Genomic DNA, 25,173 nt, shown 5'->3' on the forward strand with positions numbered 1-25,173 from the left:
GCCCGGCAGCCCCGGTTGTCCTCACGGTAAGGATTCTTCCGAGGTTTGGTTTCCCCTAAATGAGGCCTCGGAGATTCTTCCTTCCCTACTTTCACCCATTCTATGCTATAAAATTATTCTAAGGATCAATAAAGCCCACAGAAGGGATGTAGAAATGTCCCTTTGGGAGTCAAGGGCCGCGTCTCAGCTGCAGGAGAGGAAGCGCGGCCAGCCCGGGCGGAATGCGCATGCGTCAGTCCGCGCGGCCGAGGGGGCGGGGCAAGGGCCAAAGACGCCCCGCCTCCGTCTCCGCCGGCCCCCGCGCCCGAAGGAGGTCGGGATTCCGTCACTTCCGCTCCGGAGGCTGTCTGCGTCCGGGTCAGCTGCTGTCGCTGCAGCTGTAGCCAGGGCACTGGGCCCGGGTCTCCGCTGCAGTCCGAGGGGAGCGGGCTCCTCTCGGCGCTACCTCCTGCGCCCTGGCCGTCAGCCCCGCGTCGCCGGCCTGGAGGGGCGAGGAAGACGAGGGAGCCAAGGCTTCCTCCGGGGTGAGTGCGGCCCGGGAAGGCTGGCCACGGCGGGGCTGGGCTGAGAGCAGGCCTGCGGCGGACGTCTGAGGGGTGCGTGCCCCCCGGACAGCCCGAGAGGGGAAGCGCGGAGGGCTACGGATGGAGGGGGCCGCCAGGGAGCTTGCCCGGGGCGCGCTTCCCGGATCCCCGCCCAGCTTAGGCCCCCGCCCTTGGCTCGGCTCCTGTTTGCCTTCGCTAGGCTTACCCGCCACCCGGCCACCCCTTTTTCGTTTGTGCTGTTGTGTTCGGGGTGGGACTTGCCCCCCCTCCCCCGCTGGGCCCCCCTGCACACACCCTGGTCTGGGTGCGGTGGCCGGGCCGCTTCGGTCGCGTATTTAAGACCAGCGTCAGTCCCGGTGCAGAACAAAGAAACTCGGACGTCTGATGTGCCCAGTACCCTCGGGGAATAGACGCGGAAGCGGCACTTGGTAATGAGGGCTTTAGAGGACCTTCCTACGTATAAAAGCCCAGTTCCTGCGTGGATTCAGACATCACCTTTTGCTTAATGGTTTGCGTTTCCTGGGCGTCTCTCATGCAGCTGGAAATCTCCCAGATCAACTCCAGTTAAATCAGGAATCTGTTCGGATCTGTTAACGTTGCTTTGAAACTTCCCTCGTCTGCCAGTTGGCGGGAGCCCTCGAGAGCACGGCTTTTGCCCAGTTCCTCCTGGTTGACATAGTGCCTGCCTTAGAGTTTAGTTGATTGAAGTGTGTGATTGCACTTTGCAGTTGCCTTTTTTTTTTTCCCCTCCTCCTCACCTGTTTAAATTAGGATCTCTATCTTAATGCCTAGTTACGTTTTCAGCGAAACATATTCCTTCTCTAAAATTTTATAAGAATTTCTGCAACTTGTAAATGGATAACTTCAGTTACCCCGTTTAGTTAGCTTGTATACTATCATCTTGATGATCTTGGACACCTTTTACTTAGTTCTCGTCATTTTACATTTCTCGTAATCTCCTCTATTGCCGCCTAACATTGTTGGGCTAATACAGGAAGTATGACAGGTCCACTTCTGCAGACATGGATCTTGAGCTAGGTGGTCATTAGTCAGTGCTGTTGTAGTCTTTAAGCATTAGAGGACCTTTGAAGTTAAATGTAACCAAGTCTGGCATTACAGGCTTATGCTGTATAAAGATTCCAGTGAACTGGATACAGTGTGCTGTATTAGAAACAGGCTGCATTTAATCTGGGACCCAAAATGTAGGGTCATTTGCCTCATATGTAAACTAAAACGGAGATAAATAACACCCATATTTCGTACCTCACAAAAGTTGTTGATTGGAACATACCAGATGATGAATGTACAAGTGGTTAGTAAATGCCAAAAGGAAAGTGGTTCTTTTCATTGCCTTTGGAGTAACGCCAGTAGGAGCTGTGATGGAGGAAGGCATCTAAAAAAAAGGAAGGCCAGACAGAGCTGGCAGAGGGAGAAGCAGGCTCCCTGCGGGGAGCCTGATGCAGGACTCGATCCTGGGACTCTGGGATCACACCCTGAGCCCAAGGCTAACGCTCAACCACTGCGCTACCCAGGCGCCCCTGTAATACAGTATTATTAACTATAATCAACACAACACGCTATACATCACATCCTTAGGATTTATTTTATAACTGGAGGTTTGACCCCCTTCACCCATTCCTCCAACCCCTCTCCCCTCTGGCATCCACCAGTCTGTTCTTTACATCTTTGAACTTGGTGTGTGTTTGTGTGTGTTTTAAGATTCCACAAGTAAGTGAGACCTTATAGTATTTGTCTTTCTCTAACTTACTTTACATAGCATAATGCCCCCAAGGTCTATCCATGTTGTCCCAACTGGCAAGATTTCATTCTTTTTATGGTTGAATAATATTCCATTGTATATGTATACCACAATTTTTTTTAAAGATTTTATTTATTTATTCATGAGAGACACAGAGAGAGAGAGAGGCAGAGACACAGGCAGAGGGAGAAGCAGGCTCCATGCAGGAGCCCGATGTGGGACTCGATCCCGGGTCTCCAGGATCAGGCCCTGGGCTGAAGGTGGTGCTAAACCGCTGAGCCACCCGGGCTGCCCTGTATACCACAATTTTTTAATCGATTCATTTATCGGTGGAAACAGGTTGCCTCCATATCTTGGCGATTGTAAATAATGCTGCTATGAACATGGGGCTGCATATACCTTATTGAGATAATGATTTTGTTTCCTTCAGATAAATACCCAAAATTGCTGGATCAAATGGTAGTTCCTTTTAATTTTTCGGGGAACCTCCATACTGTTTTCCATAGTGGCTTTACCAATTTACATGCCTATCAACAGTGCACAGGGACTCCTTTTTCTGCACATCCTTGCCAACACTTGCTATTTCTTGTCTATTCAAGAACGGCCATTCTGACAGGTGTAAGGTGACATCTCACTGTCATTTTGGTCTTAGAAACTTGTATGACCCTGCTTTCAAGGAAGCAGTGACAAGCATATAAGATTTTTCTGGAGGTGTTTTGGTGATCTTTGTAAACATAAATATAGACTGGCCTAAAGTATTTTCCAGTAACGCTACCAGTGCTGCCAGCCTCCTAGGGAAAAGTGAACACAAATACTTAGAATGAAGCCCTTCTGTTTAAATGCAGAAGTAAAAGACTTGCCTGGACATTTCCTTCTGCCAACTATAATTGATTTCAGCATAGATGGTATTTACTAGCACCTATTCTAGCAGTGCTGTTAAACTACATAATAGTAAAGTGGCATGTAAGATTATAATTTATAATTCAGACAGTTGTAAATGTGATTTTAATATTTAATTTTTGCTTATATTGCTGAGTTTATAGGGAAGTCCCCTTCTTTATCTTGGTTGAATTTACTGCCACACCTCCCTTCCGGAAGTTGTCTCAGGAGGTAATCCATTTTTCCTTGATTTTTTTTTTTTTAATTTTTCCTTGATTTTTAACCTCACTGATGTCAGCTGGTGTTTTGAATTTATCTGTATGCCTTCTGCTGGTAACTGGCATAAGCAATCATGTGCTCCCGGTACCACCAGTATGTTGAGAAATCAAGTTATTCTTGTTGCATTTGGTTATTTTAACAAATGGCATCTTAAAGTGTAATTTCCTCCATTCTAATTTACCAAATCTATGAACAAAAAATGGGAAACAGCCACAGTTAACTTGTGAGTCAGCGGTGTCCTGATTTCCTTCAAAGTGGTTGTGCTTATATTGCTCCTTTCTTGTTTGTTTCCTGTTCTTACAGCTGCTGATGATTAAGTGCTTCCAAGAACAATACTCTCTCAATTGTTTGAACTTTTTGTCTACCTAGTGTACTTTTCTCTCTACAATTTATGGTGAAATAGGCAAGATTGAGTCTGTCTGCTGTCTCCTACTGGTTCTGTTTAGCTTAAATAATTATCCCCAAACTAAATATCCATGTCCATGTGCTGTATTAACATGACATGCTTCAGTATGATTTTGAAATAAAAATTGAATGAATTGGCTGAAACACTTGAAGGAGTTATTTTCAACTGATAAACTTCTTCAAGTAGTAGGGGAACTAAAGGACATCATTTGTCTTATAGAATTTCACAAGTTACATATTTCTCTTAGAAATAAGGAATAAGGGCAGCCCCGGTGGCGCAGCGGTTTAGCACCACCTGCAGCCCGGGGTGTGATCCTGGAGACCCGGGATCGAGTCCCATATCAGGTTCCCTGCATGGAGCCTGCTTCTCCCTCTGCCTGTGTCTCTGCCTCTCTCTCTCTGTGTCTCCATGAATAAATAAATAAAGTCTTTAAAAAAAAAAAAAGAAAAGAAGGAATAATTTTACCAACAGAAATTGATAATTGCATGTATGTGGGTTGCCCTAAATATTTTCATTACACTTTTTGAGAGTAAAACAACAGGAAGCCTATTTATATAGGTTAATAAGAAAAATAAGCCTAAGAGGTAGAGCAAAACAATGGCTTGCTATCCAGTGTCGTACCTTATAATAGTCTTACTTGTAACTAACATTTACAGGCTTATGTGCCATGCACTGTGCTAGGTGTTGGGAATATAGTGATAGCAACTTTCAGTCTCTGCTTTTATTTATGAGATATTAAATATTTTTCTAAGTATGTGGGATATTTGAAAAAGGCAACAAGAACATCCTGATATTTTTCCAACACGTACAAAAAGGTGAAACAAAATAATGGAAACTTTTTCTGATTATTGACTTTCGGAAGTATATTCGCTTTTAAGTGATTACACAAGACTTCAGAAAAAAATTGAGTACAGTGAATTAAAAACTTCTGAAAGAGATAGTTTTAAACCTTTAGTGATAGTGTTTCAGTCTCACTTGAGAATTAATTTCTAAGTTAATAGGTATTAAGTATTTGGGCTTTATGGCCATAATCTTTTGGTCTTTTATACTAGTTCTGTGTTCTAAATAGAAGAGATTGGTAAGATAGGTATCCTTTTTTTATTTTCTTCTTTACAGAGAGAGTTACCATCAGAGAACAATCTATAAAGTGATCATTGAAGACCTGTGTTAAGGTGTAGTCTATGTATGTATTAGAAACAGAGAACGTGGTAAAGAACTCAAGATTGCTATATTTTAGGTGTGTTTTCCATTAATTTCTCAACATTGCCTGGCTTAGTGTTTTCACAGAGAATTAAAAAAATGATTTACATATGCAAATACTGAGTTTTCCAAGCAAATATGTTGGTGAAGAAAAGAGCGTTTGCCATTTTTTTCTGTGCTTCACAGTGGGTCCTTGAAAATTTAAAACTTTTAAGAATGTGTGAAACCCTTCCTTGAGCATAAGTAAGAATTCAAACTGAGAGCCTCCCAGATATAGTTTACTGTGTGAAATCTAACACTTTAGAAGATTGCCAGTGTGATTTTGTTGTGCTAGAACATAATACTTTTTTGTACAGCTTTGTACATCTTTTGAGTGTTGTAATGACAGCAAATAAAGCAGCTATAAACCACGACCACATCTTTAATTTTTTAATTTTTTTAATTTTTTTTATTCCAGTATAATTAACAGTGTTATACGAGTTATATTAGTTTCAGGTGTACAATATAATGATTCAGCAATTCTGTAGGTTACTCAGTGCTCATGATGATAAGTATACTCTTAATCCTCTTCACCTCTTTCACTCACTTCCCACTCACCTCCCCACCAGTTTTATATACTTGAGTCTTGTTTTTTGGTTGTCTTTTTATTTTGTTCATTTGTTTCTTAAATGCCACATATGAGTGAAATCATAACGATATTTGTCTTTCTCTGACTGACTTTTTTCACTTAGCATTATATCCTCGATCCACCCATATTGTTGCAAATGGCAAAATTTCCCTTCTTTATGGCTGCATAATACACTAGTGTGTGGAGATATCGTGTCTTTGTTTTAGAAAACTAATTGAAGTGAATGGGTGTCACCGTTTGTTTTATTTGAAAGTTTTTTAAAGTTAATATACATGATTTTAAAAGTCAGATAGTTTAGGATTTACTATGAAAAGCATCAGTCATTCTCGCCGTCTCCCCCTCTTTCTTTTTCCACTGGGGCCAACCACTTTTTGCTTAGTTTTTAATACTGTAGTGATACTTTCTATCTCTTAAGAAATACATGTTTTACTGCTTTTTTAAAACAATAACTTTAGGGACACCTTGAGCATCTGCCTTTGGCTCAGGGCATGATCCTGTTCCCGGGATGGAGTCCCACATCGGGCTCCCCACGGGGAGCATGCTTCTCCGTCTGTCTATTTCTCTGCCTCTCTCTGTGTGTCTCTCATGAATAAATAAATAAAATCTTTAAAAATTAAAAAAGAAAACCAATAACTATAGTCATCTAGTGACTTGCTCTAATGCAGTTAACTAAATATTAGCTTATTATCTTATCCCCTAAAGTATCACAGATTTTGTTGCACTCATTAACCAGTTGATTTTTATGACTTCTTAAATAATCTTAAACCTCTAGTTCTTATTCCATCAACCAAACCAATCCCTGCATTCTTCACTTTGTAAAGTGAGGATGTAGGCACCCACACCCTTCCCTGGACAGACTAAAACTAAAACTGAATGGCCTAGGTTAGCACATGTAGTTGCATGAGTAGAAATATTCACTAAGTTCAGTGTCTGAAAACTTATGCTGAACTACATGAGAAAAGTTTAGTATAGATACACATTAGTTTACTGGATAGTTACTGAGTAGCCTTCCTGGATAGTTACTGAGTAGCCTTCCTGGATAGTTACTGAGTAGCCTTCCTTATGTGGCTCTGGAATTATGGTGTTGAAGCTACACAGATGGAAGTATAGAAAACAGCATACATGTTAATTATACTTCAATTTAAAAATGTTAATTATACCTCAGTTTTAAAAAGATACAGGATACATACCATTTGGCTTTACTGAATTATGGATGTAAATGTGATTTATTAGTGTTCAGTTTCTAGGATCAACTTCTATCCAGAGGACAGAAAATTTAATTATGGGTCTAGAATAGAGAATATATTTACTTTTATTCTTTGTACCGCTCACCACCCCCCGCCAGTTGTTTTTACGTAATTCACAAAATTTAATAAAATTTAAATCACAACCTACGACACACATGTATATATGTAACTGAAAACATATTTTCACTGTGTAATACCCTTACAACAAATAGTACTTACTTCACTAGTGTATATATATATATATGTATATGTATATACACACACACACACACACACTCTGAGTTTCATTCTTTCTTTTTTTTTTTTTTAATGGTAGTTGCAGCTCAGTAAATTGATTTCATAACCAGGGTGGAAGTGTGAACTAAGGTATAACTTTGTTGTACCTTTTCAGCAGATAAAAAGTAACATGGTAAATACATTGCTATAAATTTTTCTCTTTTCACAGAACATTGGCTCTCTGGATTATCAGGAGTTTGTAGTTGATATTGAATCTAAGCTGAGGATGGAAGGTGTGGAACTTAAAGAAGAATGGCAAGATGAAGATTTTCCAATGTGAGCAGTACTTTCAAATGAAGACAAATTTAAAACAAAACTTCAAAATGTCTTTATTGAGATACCACTTATTACATGAGTATTAAACTTCTTACAGAAACCCAGTATCAAAAGGTGTTCATTTGATTCTAGAAAATGAAAATTCCAACAGTTAGATGAATTATCTTATACCTTATCTTTCACTAAATATGTATGTGATGTTTCATAATCTTTTATTTTTGTTTCAACATTTAAATTTCAGAATGTTGACTGTTACAAAAAATGCTTAAATATGGTATTTCTTAAGCTGGAGTCTGAGGGGTTCCTGGAAGAAGGGAGTCTTTGGATGTAAGGATTGTTAAATTTTGTGCTTCCATTTTAAGGAAAAACTTATTAAATAAAAAGGATTTTTTAGATCATCTGGCCAGCTACTTTGGTTTGCATTTGTATTTACAATTGTATTTGCACCAGCTAGGTTAAAAGAAAAAGGGCAAAGGCAGACCTTATATTTAAATGGTGCTTCCATACCATCTTGGTCAGAAGACCATCCCAGTGCATAAGAAGGTGAAGGTCCATTAACAGAATATGGACGGCTGGTGGGAGTACTAAGTCATTGCATAGCACATGGTGATAATAGTAGTAATATAGAAATGCTGAGCTCAAAAGAATTGTAGCCATCATTACCATACTCCCATGTGAGGGACAGTTTACCACATATTGTATTATATATCACATTAAACTTGTGCATTTGAGTTCTATGCTTTTTTAGGTTGTTTATAATTTTTAGATTTGTCTTGTAGTTGTATTTAACAGCAGTTACATAAGGAATTTATATCTACTTTTATGTGCTACTTATGTAGATATGTAAATCATCTCTGATAGTCTGAAAATTTTTTCTTTAAAAGTCATTTGTAAATTACCAAAGCTTTAGAAACTATTTTATTCAGTTTTCCACATAATTGGTTCTCTAAGATATTTTTAATAGCTCTTTGAATTTCAAAAAATTTTTTTAATTTGTGAATTAAAAATTATGTCTGTATCTTCTAGACCTTTACCAGAGGATGATGGTATGGAAGCAGATATTTTAGCTGTAACTGGACCAGAGAGCCAGCCTGGTAAGAACTTGGCACTTTGGTTTCAATGAAATGGTAGACTTTGTGCTATTTTTGAACACATTAATTTGTCAAGGAAAAAAAATACTTTTTGTTCTATTATACAGAGTCAAAGGAGAAGTTGAATGTTTTAAGAAAGCATTTTTTTAATGCTTTGGAAATTTAACTTTCCAAAAGCATACCCTTAGGTTTCGGAAATTTCTATAATAAAAGGTTGAGAGGAGATCATTTTTAGCAGTAAAAACTCACTATAATGTCTGCCTCTGTTACTTAAAAAGATATATCCTTGCTGGGATATGTCGTCTTGCCATGATATAGAAGCAATAATGATCAAAATCCAAGGTTTGTAAATTAATACTTTGGGATTGTGTTTGCTTAATGTTACTTTTCTTAAGAATGAAATGGTTAGAATTTTTCCCTTATTTGGGGAGCCTGGGTGGCTCAGTCAGTTAAGCTTCTAACTTTTGATTTCAGCTCAGGTCATGATCCCAAGATCATGAGATCGAACCTTGTGCTGGGTTCTGCACTGGGCATGGAGCCTGCCTATAATTCTCCCTCTTCTTCTGCCCCTTTCCCCACTCACATGCTTACACTCTTACTCTTTCTAAAAAATATATAAACATTTTTTAAAGATTTTATTTATTTATCTGAGAGACAGCGTGAGAGAGAGAAAGAGCACAAGCCAGGGGGAGAGGGAGAAGCAGAAGCAGATTCTTCACTGAGCAGAGAGCCCGACATGGGGCTCGCTTCCAGGACTCTGAGATCATGAGCAGAGGCTTAACCAACTGAGCCACCCTAAAAAATAAATACTTAAAAACGTTTTTTTCCTCTTACTCAAGTTGAACATGTAAACATTTCTTCTAATCTATTGTGCACTTTTTTTTTTAACCCATTCCATACTCACTAGAAGTTAATGGAAATAAAGTAAGAAAGAAACTCATGGCTCCAGACATTAGCCTGACCCTGGATCCTAGCGATGGCTCTGTGCTGTCAGATGATTTGGATGAAAGTGGGGAGATTGACTTAGATGGCTTAGACACACCATCAGAGAACAGTAATGAATTTGAGTGGGAAGGTAAATGTTTCATTGTTTTTATCTGACCTGCATTAATAAATGTTTGTGTCTATATACATATGTGTTTTTTTGAATAGTGGTCTCCTATTAGGATAATTGAAAATTTAAAAGTTGATCATGAAGCTAAAATCAATGGTTAAGGGATTGTGTTGAAACATGAAGTTACTCATTTTAAAGTTCCTACTATATTATTGTTACTAAGATAGGAAATTCTGCTAGCACTCAATATTCTCATGACTTTCAAAACTGTTTTTAGTAGATGACACAAGTGGCTTTATTTTCTTTCCTAATTGCCCAGTGTTGTAAAGTTACTTTTTTTCATGTTGCTTCTAAAATACTCCTAGTAACTATGGCATGTTCTTTTATTCCATCAGTCAGCTAAGAAAAAAGCTTCGAAGAGACATGTACTATAGGGAATATGCTAAAAAGTAGTTAAGGGTTTACAGAGAGAGCTCTGAAGGGTGATTTTTTTTAAACTAGGTTTACCTAGTAGTGCTGTACCATGTAAGCAGCCAGCATGGTTCATGTATCCTCTTGGTCCCCAGACTTTACATTCCTTCTCATCAGTTAGTTTGAATTCAAAAGAATTGGCATGTGTTTTGCTTTGATGCTTTCTTTAGTTAGATAATTGCTGGGTACAGTATCTTTGTATAGTTGTTTGTATATTCCATCTTTAAAATGATTTTTATTTCAAAACAGTGTTTAGCACTATGTGTCTTATCTGCAGTAAAGAGTAAGATCCTTGGTATGCTGTATCTTTGTTCCTTTTTTCTTCCCTGTTTTACTGGTTCAGTAAGCACTCCAGTAATAAGCAATATTTTAAAAAGATACTGAAATAGTTTTCTGCCTATGTGTTTTGTCTCTTCTTTCTTTAATGCTGCTGTAGTCATTTCCTGGAAGGATATTTTCCGTTAACAGCTTTATCTTGGAAACAAAACAACTAACATGCCGTAGGTTCCCCCTTTCCCCATCTTTTGGTAAGGACTATAATACTAAAATTTCAAAAATCATTACTTCATTTAAAATCCACTAAAATGCAATCTGGAAATATAAATTACACCTAATCATTGGTGCTTCTGCTTTGGCTAATGTCAATTTAAAATAGACTTTTGCATGTACACTTCAGAGTATTCTCAGTAAATTTCTGCTCAATAAAACTGATCAATGATAAATAATCACCAACTGGTTAACCACTTTCTATCTGATATTATAGTGTTTGGGGAATAATTTACATGCTTAGTAACAAACAATTAGCTCTCAATTGCTTTAAATAACCTGTAGTGGTAACTACCAAGAACAATGTTGTAAATAGAGTCTGGAATGGCATTATAAGACTGATGTACTAAGATTTTAATGGCTTATGAATTATCTTTTTTGAGCTCATGAATATACATTGCACTGTGATTAGGTACTTTCTGAATTAGGCAATACAATAAAAATTAACCACGATTTCCAAAAATGTAAAATGGCCTCATATCAATAACAAGCCTTTTTCTCTATTATAGAAGAAATACTTAAAATTCCAAAGAAGGTATAATGAAAAATTCTCTGAACAATCTAATTAGATAGTAAAGTGGTTAACATGTTAATTTGATTTTTATTGTATAAAAATTTGTGATTCAAAAACTTTTTATTTTGACAGATGATCTTCCAAAACCCAAAACTACTGAAATTATTAGGAAAGGCTCAATTACTGAATACACAGCAGCAGAGGAAAAAGAAGATGGACGACGCTGGCGTATGTTCAGAATTGGAGAACAGGACCACAGGGTTGATATGAAGGCAATTGAACCCTATAAAAAAGTTATCAGCCATGGAGGTAAGAGCTATCAAAATTGTCCTTATTTTTTAGTGCTGTATCAGAAATGTAAATGCATAAAGAAACTCCCTTGAGTTAAGAAAAATATGTAATAAACATTTATCATTCATTTTATTTTTTTAAATTTTTATCACTCATTTTAGAAACAACAGATTTGAAGTAAAAGGATAAAACCAAATTTAAAAATCATTAGTATATTCAAAAGAGTATATAGTGAAAACTATCTTTCGCCCTATCTCTAGACATCTCCCCCTTCAAAACTGGGACTTTCTCCCCTTTTTATCCAAGCATTCTCCTCTGTATTTCTGTAGTCTTTATTCATCTAAAAGCAAATCACTTGAATATTTGCAGTTACATTATTCCGCCTAATTTAATCCTATTCAGATGAAGAAAACAGGATAATCTGGATCAGGAAGTCCACCGATTTGCATTAATTCAGCTAGTTCTTAAGAAGCAAGTTGTAAGGGCTGCCTCATGGTTTAAACCTAGTGTCTTTCAGAAATAGTGCTTTGTTTGGATTAGTGGGAAATAATTAGGACCATTTTATCCTATTGAATTATCACAGTGTTTTCTGACTAAGAAGTTGATAAAGGTATTGAAGATGCTAATGTTCTTGAAATGTTTAAAGCTTTTCAGTGCACGTTTATAAACAATAGAAATGAAAGTTAAAACAGTCTGTTACTGGATACAGCTTATTATCTAGAGATTATAATAAACATACACATTTTAACACTTTTTCTTCAGTTAAATAGAGATATGATCTTAGTTTTTAATACTCTACAAATAATCTACAAAATGGTAGACATTGTTGAGTGTAAAACTTTTTTTTTTTTTTTTTTGTAAAACTATTTTTTAAAAAGCACCCACTTTGGGACTCCTGGGTGGCTCAGCAGTTGAGCAGCTGCTTTTGGCTTAGGGCGTGATTCTGGGATCTGGGGTCGAGTCCTGCATCAGGCTCCCTTCATGGAGCCTGCTTCTTCTCCTTCTGCCTGTGTCTCTGCTTCTCTCTGTGTCTCTCATGAATAAATAAATAAAATCTTTTTAAAAATTAAATAAAAATAAAAACCACCCACTTAAACCATTACTTGCATAAGATTCTTTTATTGCAGACCTTTTTGTATTAGGCTTGCCTGGATTACATCACTTCATTTGTCTATTTGCTAAAAATAAGGCTGCCTTTCTGATTGTGCCACTTTAAGTGGCTTTCTGGTTTTTATGCCCACTGTTTCCTCTTCAGGGGTTAAAGATCTTTATAAAACTATATAAGGTTAAAAAAGAAACCATGCTTTTTTGATCAAAAAATTTGTGGATCATGAACCACTATAGTCTATCAACTGTACAGATTTCCTCTGAAAAAGTAAAATCATCTGGTGATTTTAAATTTCTTTTTCAGGATATTATGGGGATGGATTAAATGCCATTGTTGTGTTTGCTGTCTGTTTTATGCCTGAAAGTGGTCAACCTAACTATAGATACCTGATGGACAATCTCTTTAAGTAAGTATATCTTCACAAAAAAATTTGGACGGAATTCTGGTTAATTAATCTCCAATTTAAGGAAGTGAATTTTACTGGGAAAAGATTACAATTATCCCCATTCTGCTTCTTTAAGTCTTTATTCTTTGGCATTATGAAACTATTCATTTTCCAACTCAACAGAAAAATTGTCAGTTTAAAACTGGAAGGAATGGGATCCCTGGGTGGCGCAGCGGTTTAGCGCCTGCCTTTGGCCCAGGGCGCAATCCTGGAGACCCGGGATCGAATCCCACATCGGGCTCCCGGTGCATGGAGCCTGCTTCTCCCTCTGCCTATGTCTCTGCCTCTCTCTCTCTCTCTCTCTCTCTATCATAAATAAATAAAAAAAAAAAATTAAAAAAAAAATAAAACTGGAAGGAATATTTTAGTTTATCTGTTCCAACTTCTTTTTTTTTTTTTTTAATTTTTATTTATTTATGATAGTCACACACAGAGAGAGAGAGGCAGAGACATAGGCAGAGGGAGAAGCAGGCTCCATGCACCGGGAGCCCGATGTGGGATTCGATCCCGGGTCTCCAGGATCGCGCCCTGGGCCAAAGGCAGGCGCTAAACCGCTGCGCCACCCAGGGATCCCTGTTCCAACTTCTTTATGTTACATTTGAGGACACATTAAGTGTAAAGAAATTACTTTTATCACCAAATCATATGGCTAAACTGTATTTACTCCCAAAAAGCCAAATGTAACTGAACTGATTTAGTTCTATTCCCACGGAGTCATTCTATTTCTTAAGTTAGGGGTGTTTTTAAAAATCTTACTGAGGAAAATTTCAAACATAAATAAAGGTAAAGAGAAGTATATTGAATTTTTGTGTATGAATCATCTTCCATAATTAATCAGTTTATACTTCATTCTTAGAAGTGCATGTTCTTCCCACTGTAACTTTGAAGCAAGTCCCAGAAATCATGTCGTTTCCAATCTATAAACTTTTAAATATGTATTTATAAAAAAATTACTCTTTTATATATAATCATAGTACTAACTAAGGCAGTTCTGAAGTTTTATTTTTTTATTTTTTTAAAAATTTTTAAAATTTATTATTTATGATAGACATAGAGAGGCAGAGACACAGGAGGAGGGAGAAGCAGGCTCCATGCCAGGAGCCTGACGTGGGACTCGATCCCGGGACTCCAGGATCGCGCCCTGGGCCAAAGGCAGGCGCTAAACTGAGCCACCCAGGGATCCCCCCTTTTTTTTAAAAAATTTTTTTTTTATTTATTATTTATGATAGGCATAGAGAGAGAGGCAGAGACAGGAGGAGGGAGATGTTCTGAAGTTTTAGTTGGCTTTGCTGTCATTAAAGGGGAAGGAAGGGCATTGTATAATTTGGATAATTTTGTTTGGTTTTGCAAAGCAATATTTAAGGATTAAACTTACTTGTTTCTACAGGTATGTTATTGGCACTTTGGAGCTGTTAGTAGCAGAAAACTACATGATAGTTTATTTAAATGGTGCTACAACTCGAAGAAAAATGCCCAGCCTGGGATGGCTGAGGAAATGCTATCAACAAATTGATAGAAGGTATTGTAAATACACATTGAGAACTAGTCTGAATAATTTTTATAATAGCTTTATTAAATTTTATTTCCAGTTGCCGCTTAAAGACACCATAATTGTATTTGTTAATTTCATAACACATTTCTGTTTTTTCAATTCAGTATTTTAGAATATCGTGAAGGAAATTAGTTTTGATCTGTTTTATAAAGAATAATTCCTGGGATGGCTGGGTGGCTCAGCTCAGGGCCTGATCCCGGATTCCCAGGATCGGGTCCCACATCAGGCTTCCTGCATGGAGCTTGCTTCTCCCTCTGCCTGTGTCTCTGCTTCTCTTTCTGTATCTCTCATGAATAAATAAATAGTCTTTTTAAAAAAATAATAATTCCTTAAACCTATAGAATAGTTCTTTATTTCTCCTATTTATACCACGTTTTCCTATAATTTACATTTTGGGAAAGGGTGGAAAACATTTCCTGTTTTAATACATTCTGTTTTGCCTAACTCATAGTGCTTAGCATATTTTATGGTTTTTAAGATGCTTAGTTTTAATCTTACTTTGGAATGAGCTCCAGGGGAGTATATTCTCCTGGGAATTAGTCATCCTCACTGATGGAAGGAACTTTGAATCTCCGATTGGTTTGATTTGATTATAGCTAATTTGAACTTATTTAATGAACTCCGACTCCTTAGTAGTTTTCTCTAAATACCTAGACATGGCATGGGCTAGTTCTTATGATTTAAAACAAAACAAAACAAAACAAAACACCTAATGACCACTTTATTTGTGGAGTATGCATGATAAAACAGCAGTGTTTATTTGGTCTTTTTAACCATCCAGGGTAATCCTTTAATTATTATTCAGAATTTTAGACTCCCTAAGAATGTGTTAGATCTGATTTACATTTCCTGTTCCTGTGGTGATCTGGACTCCCAGCTTTCTGCCTGCACAGTGCTTTTTGTGGTGATTGAAGAAATGAATACCAGTTCCGCTCTTGTCCTGAAGAATGAAAACAGCTTACTTCTGTATTCAGTATTGACAGAATCCTAAAAACAAGTGAATGTATCTAGGAGACATTTAACAACAGGCTGTACCGTGGACAAAAATTTAACCAGATGAAATAAAGTTCATCTCGTAGCAGTAGGAGAGACTGTCAGAATTGAAAAGTGTATTTTCTCGTCTTTAGGCATATCACATCTAAATGAACTTTAGGATGAGGGGGTTTTGTGTAAAGTTGCGCATACTTAGTAATGCCTTACCTTTTCTTCTAGCATTAGACTTTATAGAGCTTTTAAATTTTTATTTCTTTTTCTTTTTTTTTTTAACTCCAGGTTACGGAAAAACCTAAAATCACTAATCATTGTACATCCCTCATGGTTTATCAGAACACTTCTAGCTGTTACAAGACCCTTTATTAGGTAATTTTCTGAGAGCACTTTAAAAAAGAAAACCGTAAACAAAAACACAAAGTCCTTGTATGAATTTCTTGTTACTTTTGTTGATCAGAATATTGAGGTAATTATTTTTATTTTCTTCCATAGCTCAAAATTCAGCCAAAAAATTAGATACGTCTTTAATTTGGCAGAACTAGCGGAACTTGTCCCCATGGAATATGTTGGCATACCAGAATGCATAAAACAGTATGTTTTGTTTTATTTCTTTAATTGTATTGGATCTTTATATTTTGATGTGCAAGAGGTAAATATTTTTCAATATTCATTCTTTTTCACTTCCTATATGATAAATATTTTGTAACTGCTCTTGTTATTATAAACTAAGGAAATGGGAAAGAAAGAAGTCTTTTCTAGCACCTTCCCCATAAGTCACCATTTTCTTCAGTGTATCAACTGAAGAAGCAGGAAGGATTATTTCTGGTTGTGATTAATTTTTATTTTTAAAGACTATTTACAGTCTAAGGTGATTTCCTGGTTTGTCATTAGTAAAGAACATTCTCCAAACTTAAACATGCTGCTCGCCAAATTTGAATAAACCCATCCTGGCATTGAATAATCCCATTACTGAAGAAATACAATATTATTTATATCAGCCTAACTTTGGTTCATTCCATTGGAATTTTGTAGAAGGCTATTAACATAAATCCTTTGGTATCACACTGCTATGATGTAGAAAAAGTTTTTTGGTCTACTAATCTAAGGTTTAGTCTGTTTAATGTGTCAAAGCCAGATTTCTTTGGTCAGTTTTCACTTTCTACATAGTGTGCTAAATATTTTTGGTTTTGCCTGCAGACTTTTATGAGCTTATTGTCGGTGCTTTTTTTTTTTTCTTTTCAAATTTTGTTCATCTTTATAACATGTATATTTACTGAAATAACTCTTCCCTACCAAGGTATGAAGAAGAAAAGTTAAAAAAGAAACAAAAAAGGTATATGCACACCTTGACTGGGTTGCATCTAGACTAGTCCATTTGCATTGCACAGACTAACTCTTCCTTATTGGTTGGTTAGCTTGTAGACAAAGATAATAGCATTTGTAAATATAAACATACCCCAGAATCCAAATACAGAGCGAATCCAAAGTTCTGATGCTGAATATGGCTTGGATTCACCCTGTTCTAACACCATTTTAATGCCAATTAGGAATTAAAGGCCATAACCCCTCCTCACTCCTTCATGTTATATATGCTGATGGCAAAACCAGAGCAATTTTGCTAAGAATGTTATTTGGAAACCCAATTCCCTCTAAGGCTGTATCTGTTTCACCATATTGTTTAAATGTCTATCTAGTGCTTTTGATAAATACATATGTACTTTTTTAAAGAATTGGTGTATTTCCCTGGGGTTTATGATTATATTTGCAATGCACATATTCTTTGGCTAACCAACATTGATTTCCCTATATGCTTAAATGGCCTGCTAACCAGTCAAATTCTACATATGATAAAATACCTAAAATTCAACATACCATTAAATAGTTAAACACTCTGCTTTCCATCTTTGATTTTGAATACTGCTTTGAGCATAACAAACTATTAGCTATTAATATCTCGGCTTAGAAGATGAAAGGCAAGGTATAAAATAGTTACCATTTTATTTTATTTAGTTACCAATTTATATAATAATTTAATTTAGAACTGTAGGATTTGGAGTTGACTTGTTAATGGATTTTTTTTTTAATAATGACAAATTAGCAAAACAGCTTTAAAACAGCCTCTCTTAAGAGTTAAGGTGAAAGATTTGTTATATAGTTATTAACACTAGCTATTCTAAGGAAGTAATTATAAGGAACTGAAACATTCTTTGAACACATTTTGACTCTGTTGATGAGCAAGAATTCAGCTGACCATGTGATGGAATCATTGCTTTACATTTTTTATGACACTTAGTGTAACAAACACTTTAACATAGAGATGTGGACAGTAATTTAAGATACTGTTAATTTTTTTTTCCTTTCTAGGTACTAGTGTATACTTGCCAAAGAGATAACTGAAATCAAAAATATAATCTGTAATTGTATATTGAAGCCAGCTGCTTCATGGATTTCAAAATGAATTGCCTTTGTTGATAAAATCTGTATTTGTGCCTTTTTTTACAAAGTTCTTAGTATTTAATTACCTGGAATTTAGGTATCAGAAAACAGTGGAACAATACTTTTTATTTAAATATATTGCTCGATACCTACCAATACTGTTATATCTTTTTTTTTTCTTTCTTTCTTTTTTTTTTTTTTTTTTTTTTTACTTTTGTTTAACCTTAATAGAATCATTACGTATATGTTTCAGGTACTTCTTAATTTTTGCACAGTTTTTTTGTCTTAAAAAAATAAATCCTTGTCAGCTTGAAAATGGTAACAGTCAAGTTTTAAAAATAAAGGAACACGTTTTTAAAAATTTAACAGAGGCTATATGTGGAGGAGTGTACTTAAGGTGAAATCTCTATAATGAGTACTTAATAAGGAGGCTTCAAAACTGAGCGTGGAAGTATAGTAGTTCTAAATGTTGTAGATAATTTCTTTCAAACAGCTCAGTGCAAGTGTAGCCAGAGAGATCGCAATTGTTAAAATGTTTGTTTAAAAATAGTAGTTTAAAAATAAAACAACTCTGAAATTAGTTCATAAATTTATTTCAGATGTCGAAAAGACTAGATGTACATTGCATGTCTTATCAAGACTATATACCTTTCAAACTTCTGGTACCAGCATAAAAAATGTTTTTAGATGTTATTAATCTGGCTTTACCACAGACCAAGACTTTTAGGCCTCATTTACTAAATGTTCAGGTGATCCTAGTAATGGGTGGTGGTGATCATAGTAATGGAAACAAGTATGAAAAGTATCTTCGTATATTATACCAAATTGTTTTAAACTCCCCTCTATCAGTAATTCAAACAAGTACAAATATAGTAGTAATAGACTGTTGTACATTATCTTTAAAATGTTTGTAATTGTGTTGTAATTAACATAATTCTTCTAATCCCCACTTGCCTAAATTTTGATGTGATCTCTATACAACCCACTACTAATCCAGTCTGATTTTTAACCACTTCTAGATATTTCCAATTATTAAATTTGATGGCTTCTTACTATCAACATAAGTGAAAGGCATTTATATTCTAAGTATACCAATAAATTTTGGAGAATAACTATGGTTTCTATAAATATGCATTTTTATCACTGAATTTAAAAACATTGATCAATTGGTGGCATTAGTGGCATTTTAATATTTCAGTTAAGAAAATCATTTTTGAGGGAGTTGTTTTTCCTGCCACTCTCATCACTTAGATCTATGCCCCACCCATGCTGCAGTGCAAGATTTTAATTACCTGTTGTAATTTGAACTTTTAATAAAGTTAATTTGGGTATTTGTATGTAAAATATTTTATAGCTTTTAGGCAAACCAAGGGTCACATTTCTTGCCAGTGTTCTCTTGTCTTTAAAAATTATCTTTCCTGGTTGGGGAAATGTTTGGTAACCTTTTTACTATGTCTGCTTCTTTGCAAAGCTTTGTTTTTAACAGAATAATATTCTATGCTAAAAGTAGTCACAATTATCAGAAAATTGTCTAGTTCCTGGTGTCTTATTATCTATATTCTTTTTCATTAAACAGAGTTGATCAAGAGCTTAATGGAAAACAAGATGAACCGAAAAGTGAACAGTAAGTTTGGCGTCTAGTCCAAACAAGACTGAAGAATGTGCTGATGAAGCAGTGCTCTTTTTTGCATTTATAATGCATTTATTGGCCCTGATCTTTATGTAACCTGTTACAAAATTGACTTGACTCTTCCTTAATGGACTTTTGTATAAGGGACTGTTCACTGCTGTATTGGTTTGCAAATCTCTTGAATTTAGCTCTTTTCTAGCTAATTATATTGTAATCATTTGTATTTTATATTGCTAAATAGCAGAGAACCACACTTTATATAAAGCAGTTTTTGCATTTGTTTGTTGAATGATGCATCATCTTCTGTAAAATATTTATATGCCTAAATGGTAAAGGAAAGAGATAATATATATTTTTATGTTTCTGAGCAATATTTTTTAATGTATACCTGTCTTGTGGAAGAATATGCAGGTAAATAAGACCATGATTTGTAAAGTGCATGTTCGAAGTTTTGTTTTTGTAAATGGTTAGATACATTTCCTGGGTGACTTAGAAAACAGAGTTGCTCATAAAATGAGGGACAGTTAAACTGGTTCTCATGAATACCCAAAGGTCATGTACATAATCTAAGTAGATTAATACTATCCTAAGCCTTTTTTCTCATTTAATAGTGTTTCTTAATTCAGAAGGGCAAATACAAATGCATTGCACACTTTTTCCTTTTTAAACTTTCAAGACAAGTCAAAAAGCCATTTTTAGAACTAGGGAATTTAAGAGGCTAAGAAGTGGGGTTTGTGTATATATATGTATATATGGGACATTTTATCTTCTGGCCAAAAGTCAGAACTTTATAAAACTTTTAGGTCTGTTCTGTTAACTAATGTGAAATAAGCTGTGTGTCCAGGGTATCACTCTCCAGAATTTGTGAGTGCAGTGTAGTATTCAGAGAATGTGATGAGTTATTCACTGTCACTATTTTCTGTAGAAAATAGGGGCTGCTTTTTCAACTGCTCTCAATGTGGGCACTTTACCAAAATACTTGTGTTTCTCGGTTACTTAAACTTGATGGTAGGTAGTTGTTTGACCTAATCAGATATGTGTGTATTCACATTTTCTGTTGAGTCATTTTGACAGTACTGTAAGTTATTTTGTAAGTCTTAGCGCATCATTATGCTAACATCATTATGCTCTCTTGGACGACATTTAATACAAGCATATAAAGTTTTTGTTTAATTCATTAAGTACCTTGACTTATATTGAAGTACATTGTACTGAGGTGCCCAATTAGAACTTAATTACCCACACAATCATCCTGAAACAACAGATTGGTCTGTCATGTTTTGTGACTCATACACACATGAAGAAATTAGTTTTCCTACAAATGTGAGGGTACTATCACACCCCAGCCCTTCCTATAAGATAATTTACAAAAGAATGTCCTAGGCTAGAAAATTGAAGCAGATGAGAGCTAAGCTTTTAGGATTTATTCTGTCCCAGACTGAACACACATGTGGCGTTTACCATTGCCATTTTTCATATAAAGCTTCTATTAAAAAAGAGAATTTTCCTTTACTTTTTGTCCTCTTCAGTTATAAACTTGGCATGTTAACCTAAGTCCAGTTATGGGAGCTGGAGGATTCCCAGGATGAGATGTTCCTCAGCAGCCTTCTGACTTTCACATGGATCCTAGCAGCCATAGGCAGATTCTAAATTAATGTCGTTATAGCAAATAAAGCCAAAATTATTATTGCTTGCTCATTCCTTAAAAAACAGTTTGTGTTGAAAAAGCGAACTAATAACAACAATTTAGGTATTCCTTCTGAATTTACCATATGAGAATTATGAATAAAGAATCATTGAATTTAATTCTTATTAGAGTCTTTATCTATAGACTTCTTTAAGTAGTCTTTCACCTGTAAGTCTTTATCCTGTTCAAAATTTGCTGAGCTTTTTACATAGGTAGTTTTCCTCCACATAAAGTGCGCAGTTCTTCAGGTTCAGCAGTTTATTGTGTTTATTTTTATTCACTTTTGCTTTTGCAAGCATTGTTCCTAACTATAGATACAACTTGTTGCAAAAGTGGTGCATTTTCCTAAATATTTTTTTTTAAGTACAAGTAGTCTTTAATCTATTAGAACATTAAAATTCAGAAGGAACAGTGTTAATGCCTGGGATATAACAAAAGGAATGTGTTGTGAATTGTTCGATTAAAAGACACCTGCTCTAACCTACACCTTAATGGAATCTGATATAGGGACATGCCCTGTAATAAATGTTTCATTACTATAAGGCTTAAAATCATAACTGATAGGTTAGAGGAAAAACGCACTTAATGAAGTTTGTTATTTATAATGTGTTACTATGTGACATTTCCCCCATATCATTCAATTTTAATTTTCGATTGCTGATTGAAGTGAAAGTACGTAAAATTGTATTATTTTTATCTTTCTGTTGGGATCATGGATCTAACTTAACTGGCTTAATTTGCTTTTTGTCACTATAGTTTGTTATACTTGGGCTCTGAGTGCCTGTTTTTAATCAAAAGTTTCTCTATATAAAGTAATTTGCTTGTGTCCTGCTTGGTTATATTCCTAAGAAGCATCAAGGAAAATGCTATATTGGCCTTACACTTGAAGCTTAATAGCCATTAACTGGGGTGAGGGGGTGAGAAGGATAGGATTTTAAGGAGGGCCTAGGGGGTAGTTTGAAAGGAAGATAACAAAGCAAGGATATAGGAGAAAGAACTTTAAAGGGGTAAAGAGTAGCTCTAACTTCAGATGTCACTGAATGTGTCCCTGTTAAGGGAAATACTGTGTATGGCAGCTCTGTACACCATGTAACAGGCTTTCTTGTATCCAACTGGAAAACCTGCAGGCTTCACACAATATGAGCTACGACTGGAGTGAAGGGGGCAAAGGCTGAGAATATATTTAGATAATGAGAATTTATATTTTCCCCTGCTTTGTCTCTTCATAGAAGCAAGCTTGAACAGAAAGAGTCAACAATTACAGTGCTCAGATTAAAGTTTAAGACTAGGTTATTTTTCATATTTTATGGTTGGTAAACATTAATGTAGTTTTCCAAAATGGGCAGCAATTTAATAACTGCACGGGATACTGAAATTTGCTGATTAACAGGTATATATCAGTGGCTAGAATTTCCTCAACTGCAATTTCAGGATTTAAAAAGGTAAGGGATCTGCTTCTTCATAAGATACTTGTAGATGACTGTAGCATTACTCTTTGACTGTTTTTATGTGAGTGCTCAGGGAATTTGGAAGTGTTTGATTTAGTGCTGAAGGGGCGTTTTTAGATTTCTTCAATTGAGAGGTAAATTAGTATTAGGATATTACTGGATTGAACAGGCCAGTTTCCTGATATCAGTAAAGGTGTATATAAGGTGACAGTAGCTTCGTCCTTTTTTCCGTGTTATATGTGGAAAATTACTAATATTGCTCCATCAGAAGGAAGAAGATAGGCTGAAAATAGAGATTTACTAATCCATTGCATCTTGTTTTCTTGCTTATTTTTTCTCATCCTATTTAGATATTTGAGAAATGGGTAACCTCAAAAAGGAAGGAATAGAGGAGCTTATGTGCATATTAGTTAGACCAACTATTCTTTTAGAGTTTATCCTTGTCACAGGGAACAGGAATTTGTGATTTGAGTTGCTGGGGGAAAGCATGAAGAAGTTTGACTTGCCTGAGAAGGTCAGCTAGTAAGGGAAGTGGGAGATTATCTACTCAGTGTTCTAAATGTACAGAAGAATTATCTAGGGAGCCCTTCACTCGTTTCTTCTCCATCCCAGAATTGTGAATGAATTAGATCAGTGGTGAGTCCCAGTGATGTAACTTTCCTTTAAAGGTCTAAATGGTATTTGAAAACAAGTAATGTGTTGAGCATGAGAAGTGACACTAAAATTTGAACATAGCTGTTACTTTCTTGCAACTATGTATGATAAAGATCTACTCGCTTATGTTTTGAGAATTACTTTTAAGAATACATTGAAAAGGTCACATGAAGCACTTAAACATCCAAAAAAAATCAAGGGTTTAATTAAGCTTTCAGATTGATAAGCAAGTATCCTGAGCTGTTTGCTTCATATAGCTGATTCTATCTTGCAAGACATTCTACAAGAGTTTAAAATATTTACATTTTGAAATCTTTCTGTTTTCACAATCACTATGGCTAAGGAGGAACTTGGAAAATAATACTAATTAGCTATTCCACTGCACTTTTTGTAGGCGAACTTTCTAAAGTTATACCCCTTAAACTGTTTATTTACATAAACCTCGCTAAGTAAATATTGGAGGTGTTCAGAACACTATACACATAGAACACAATTCAGAGTATGTTAGACACCTACACACTTTGATACAGATTTCAAAAATTCAAATATTTATCTTAATGTAAGTTCACATGCTGCCATTTAGACACAGTGTGCTGTGACCATTTCACTACTATTCAGTTGATGTTGCCTAGCTTGGTGCTTTCATTTTACAGTGTGAGAAATTCAGTTCTGATGACGTGTGCAAGATGTTGATATGGTCCCTGTAAGAAATAATAGGGTTGGTCTTGATTTACTAAGGAGATGTGATCTTTTATTTTCCTTTGACTTGTTAGGAATACAGTGTCCTGATTTGTTGCACATCATATTTTTGCAACGTTAATGAACTTAAATAAATTAATTGGAAAGTTTGTTTTTGACTCATTACATTTTTTTGTCTCCCATTATGCGACTAAGTTTTTACAGTGAATTATCTCATAAGCCTTTCAAATAGCTTTCGACCATTTTCTGTAGTCTGGGTGCTACTTCCTATTTTTCAAGGAAGTGAGGGAGGTGTCCATCCCGCTTGAGTTTTGAACATTACCTTAACCGTCACACTTTGTACTTCATAGTTTAGAATCATTTTCGTAGTGGGGAATCCAAGAGTAAAATCAGTTCAATAAGTGGCTGAAAACATGGCATAAATGAGACTGTTTAGCTTATAGATCTGCTCGGGAGATTCCATTTAGTAACACTTGTTTATGTCCTTACTCCGTAATCACTGTTCAGCTGTTTAATGGCAAACGGCTGTCCACATATGTCCACATATTTAATCCACATTTAGGATGCCATTTGGATTTTTGTAAACTCAATGTATATTGAAATGTTTATCTCCCATTAGGTACAAATTTTAAATACGGATTTTTCGCACATTAAAATTCTTCAGGAATCACAAGAGCTTGCTAGGCTAAGTGAAGTGAATATCAGCCCTATTTTGAATGGTAAAGAAATCCTGCTCTAATCTTCGCAATTTGTCTTCAATTTAGTATTGCAGGGTCTTCAACAGTACCACCCCGAACGCACGTCAGGCCTGAGATGTGGCTGCCCTAGCATCCCTAATCGCGTACCTAACAGTGGATAAGATGAGACTCTCTAAACCATAATTCCCTGACGACGATTTAGTAAACCTGGTGAATCACCCGGAAAGGACGGCGGCCAGTCCGCGGGTCCGGGGCTGGAGAGCCGCCGCGCGCGCCCTTCCTTCCCGGGCCGGCCGGAGTGGCGTGTGGGAGCAGCGGCGGGCGCGGCGGGGCGGGGCCTCGGGCCCACCCGCGGGCGGTCACT

The 25,173-nt window shown here is 36.1% G+C and overlaps 1 protein-coding gene across 4 annotated transcripts; it reads left to right on the forward strand.

Annotated features, from left to right (window-relative positions):
• Positions 1-344: 344 nt before the first annotated feature.
• Positions 345-24,260, forward strand: BNIP2 (BCL2 interacting protein 2). 4 transcript variants are annotated; one of them, XM_055319983.1, is made up of 11 exons: positions 345-524; positions 7,389-7,495; positions 8,522-8,589; positions 9,494-9,661; positions 11,304-11,480; positions 12,874-12,976; positions 14,403-14,534; positions 15,840-15,926; positions 16,050-16,148; positions 16,855-16,890; positions 19,570-24,260. In XM_055319983.1, the coding sequence occupies exons 2-11, from the start codon at positions 7,446-7,448 to the stop codon at positions 19,619-19,621; spliced, it is 972 nt and encodes a 323-aa protein (XP_055175958.1). In that variant the 5' UTR covers positions 345-524; positions 7,389-7,445; the 3' UTR covers positions 19,622-24,260. The 4 variants fall into 4 exon arrangements, with proteins under 4 accessions (XP_055175958.1, XP_055175960.1, XP_055175961.1 ...); XM_055319985.1 differs by having other exon boundaries at positions 9,497-9,661; XM_055319986.1 differs by lacking the exon at positions 16,855-16,890.
• Positions 24,261-25,173: the final 913 nt, after the last annotated feature.

The sequence above is a fragment of the Nyctereutes procyonoides genome, unplaced genomic scaffold (genome assembly GCF_905146905.1).
Source record: "Nyctereutes procyonoides isolate TBG_1078 unplaced genomic scaffold, NYPRO_anot_genome, whole genome shotgun sequence".
Classification (NCBI taxonomy): Eukaryota; Metazoa; Chordata; class Mammalia; order Carnivora; family Canidae; genus Nyctereutes; species Nyctereutes procyonoides.

What these genes read in the sequence shown, in the direction of transcription:
- BNIP2 (XM_055319983.1), top strand. Translation starts at nt 7,446, where the DNA reads ATGGAAGGTGTGGAACTTAAAGAAGAATGGCAAGATGAAGATTTTCCA. An exon ending in AAAAGTTATCAGCCATGGAG is followed by an intron (nt 11,481 to 12,873) that starts GTAAGAGCTATC and finishes TTTCTTTTTCAG; the next exon opens with GATATTATGGGGATGGATTA. An exon ending in ATACCAGAATGCATAAAACA is followed by an intron (nt 16,149 to 16,854) that starts GTATGTTTTGTT and finishes TTCCCTACCAAG; the next exon opens with GTATGAAGAAGAAAAGTTAA.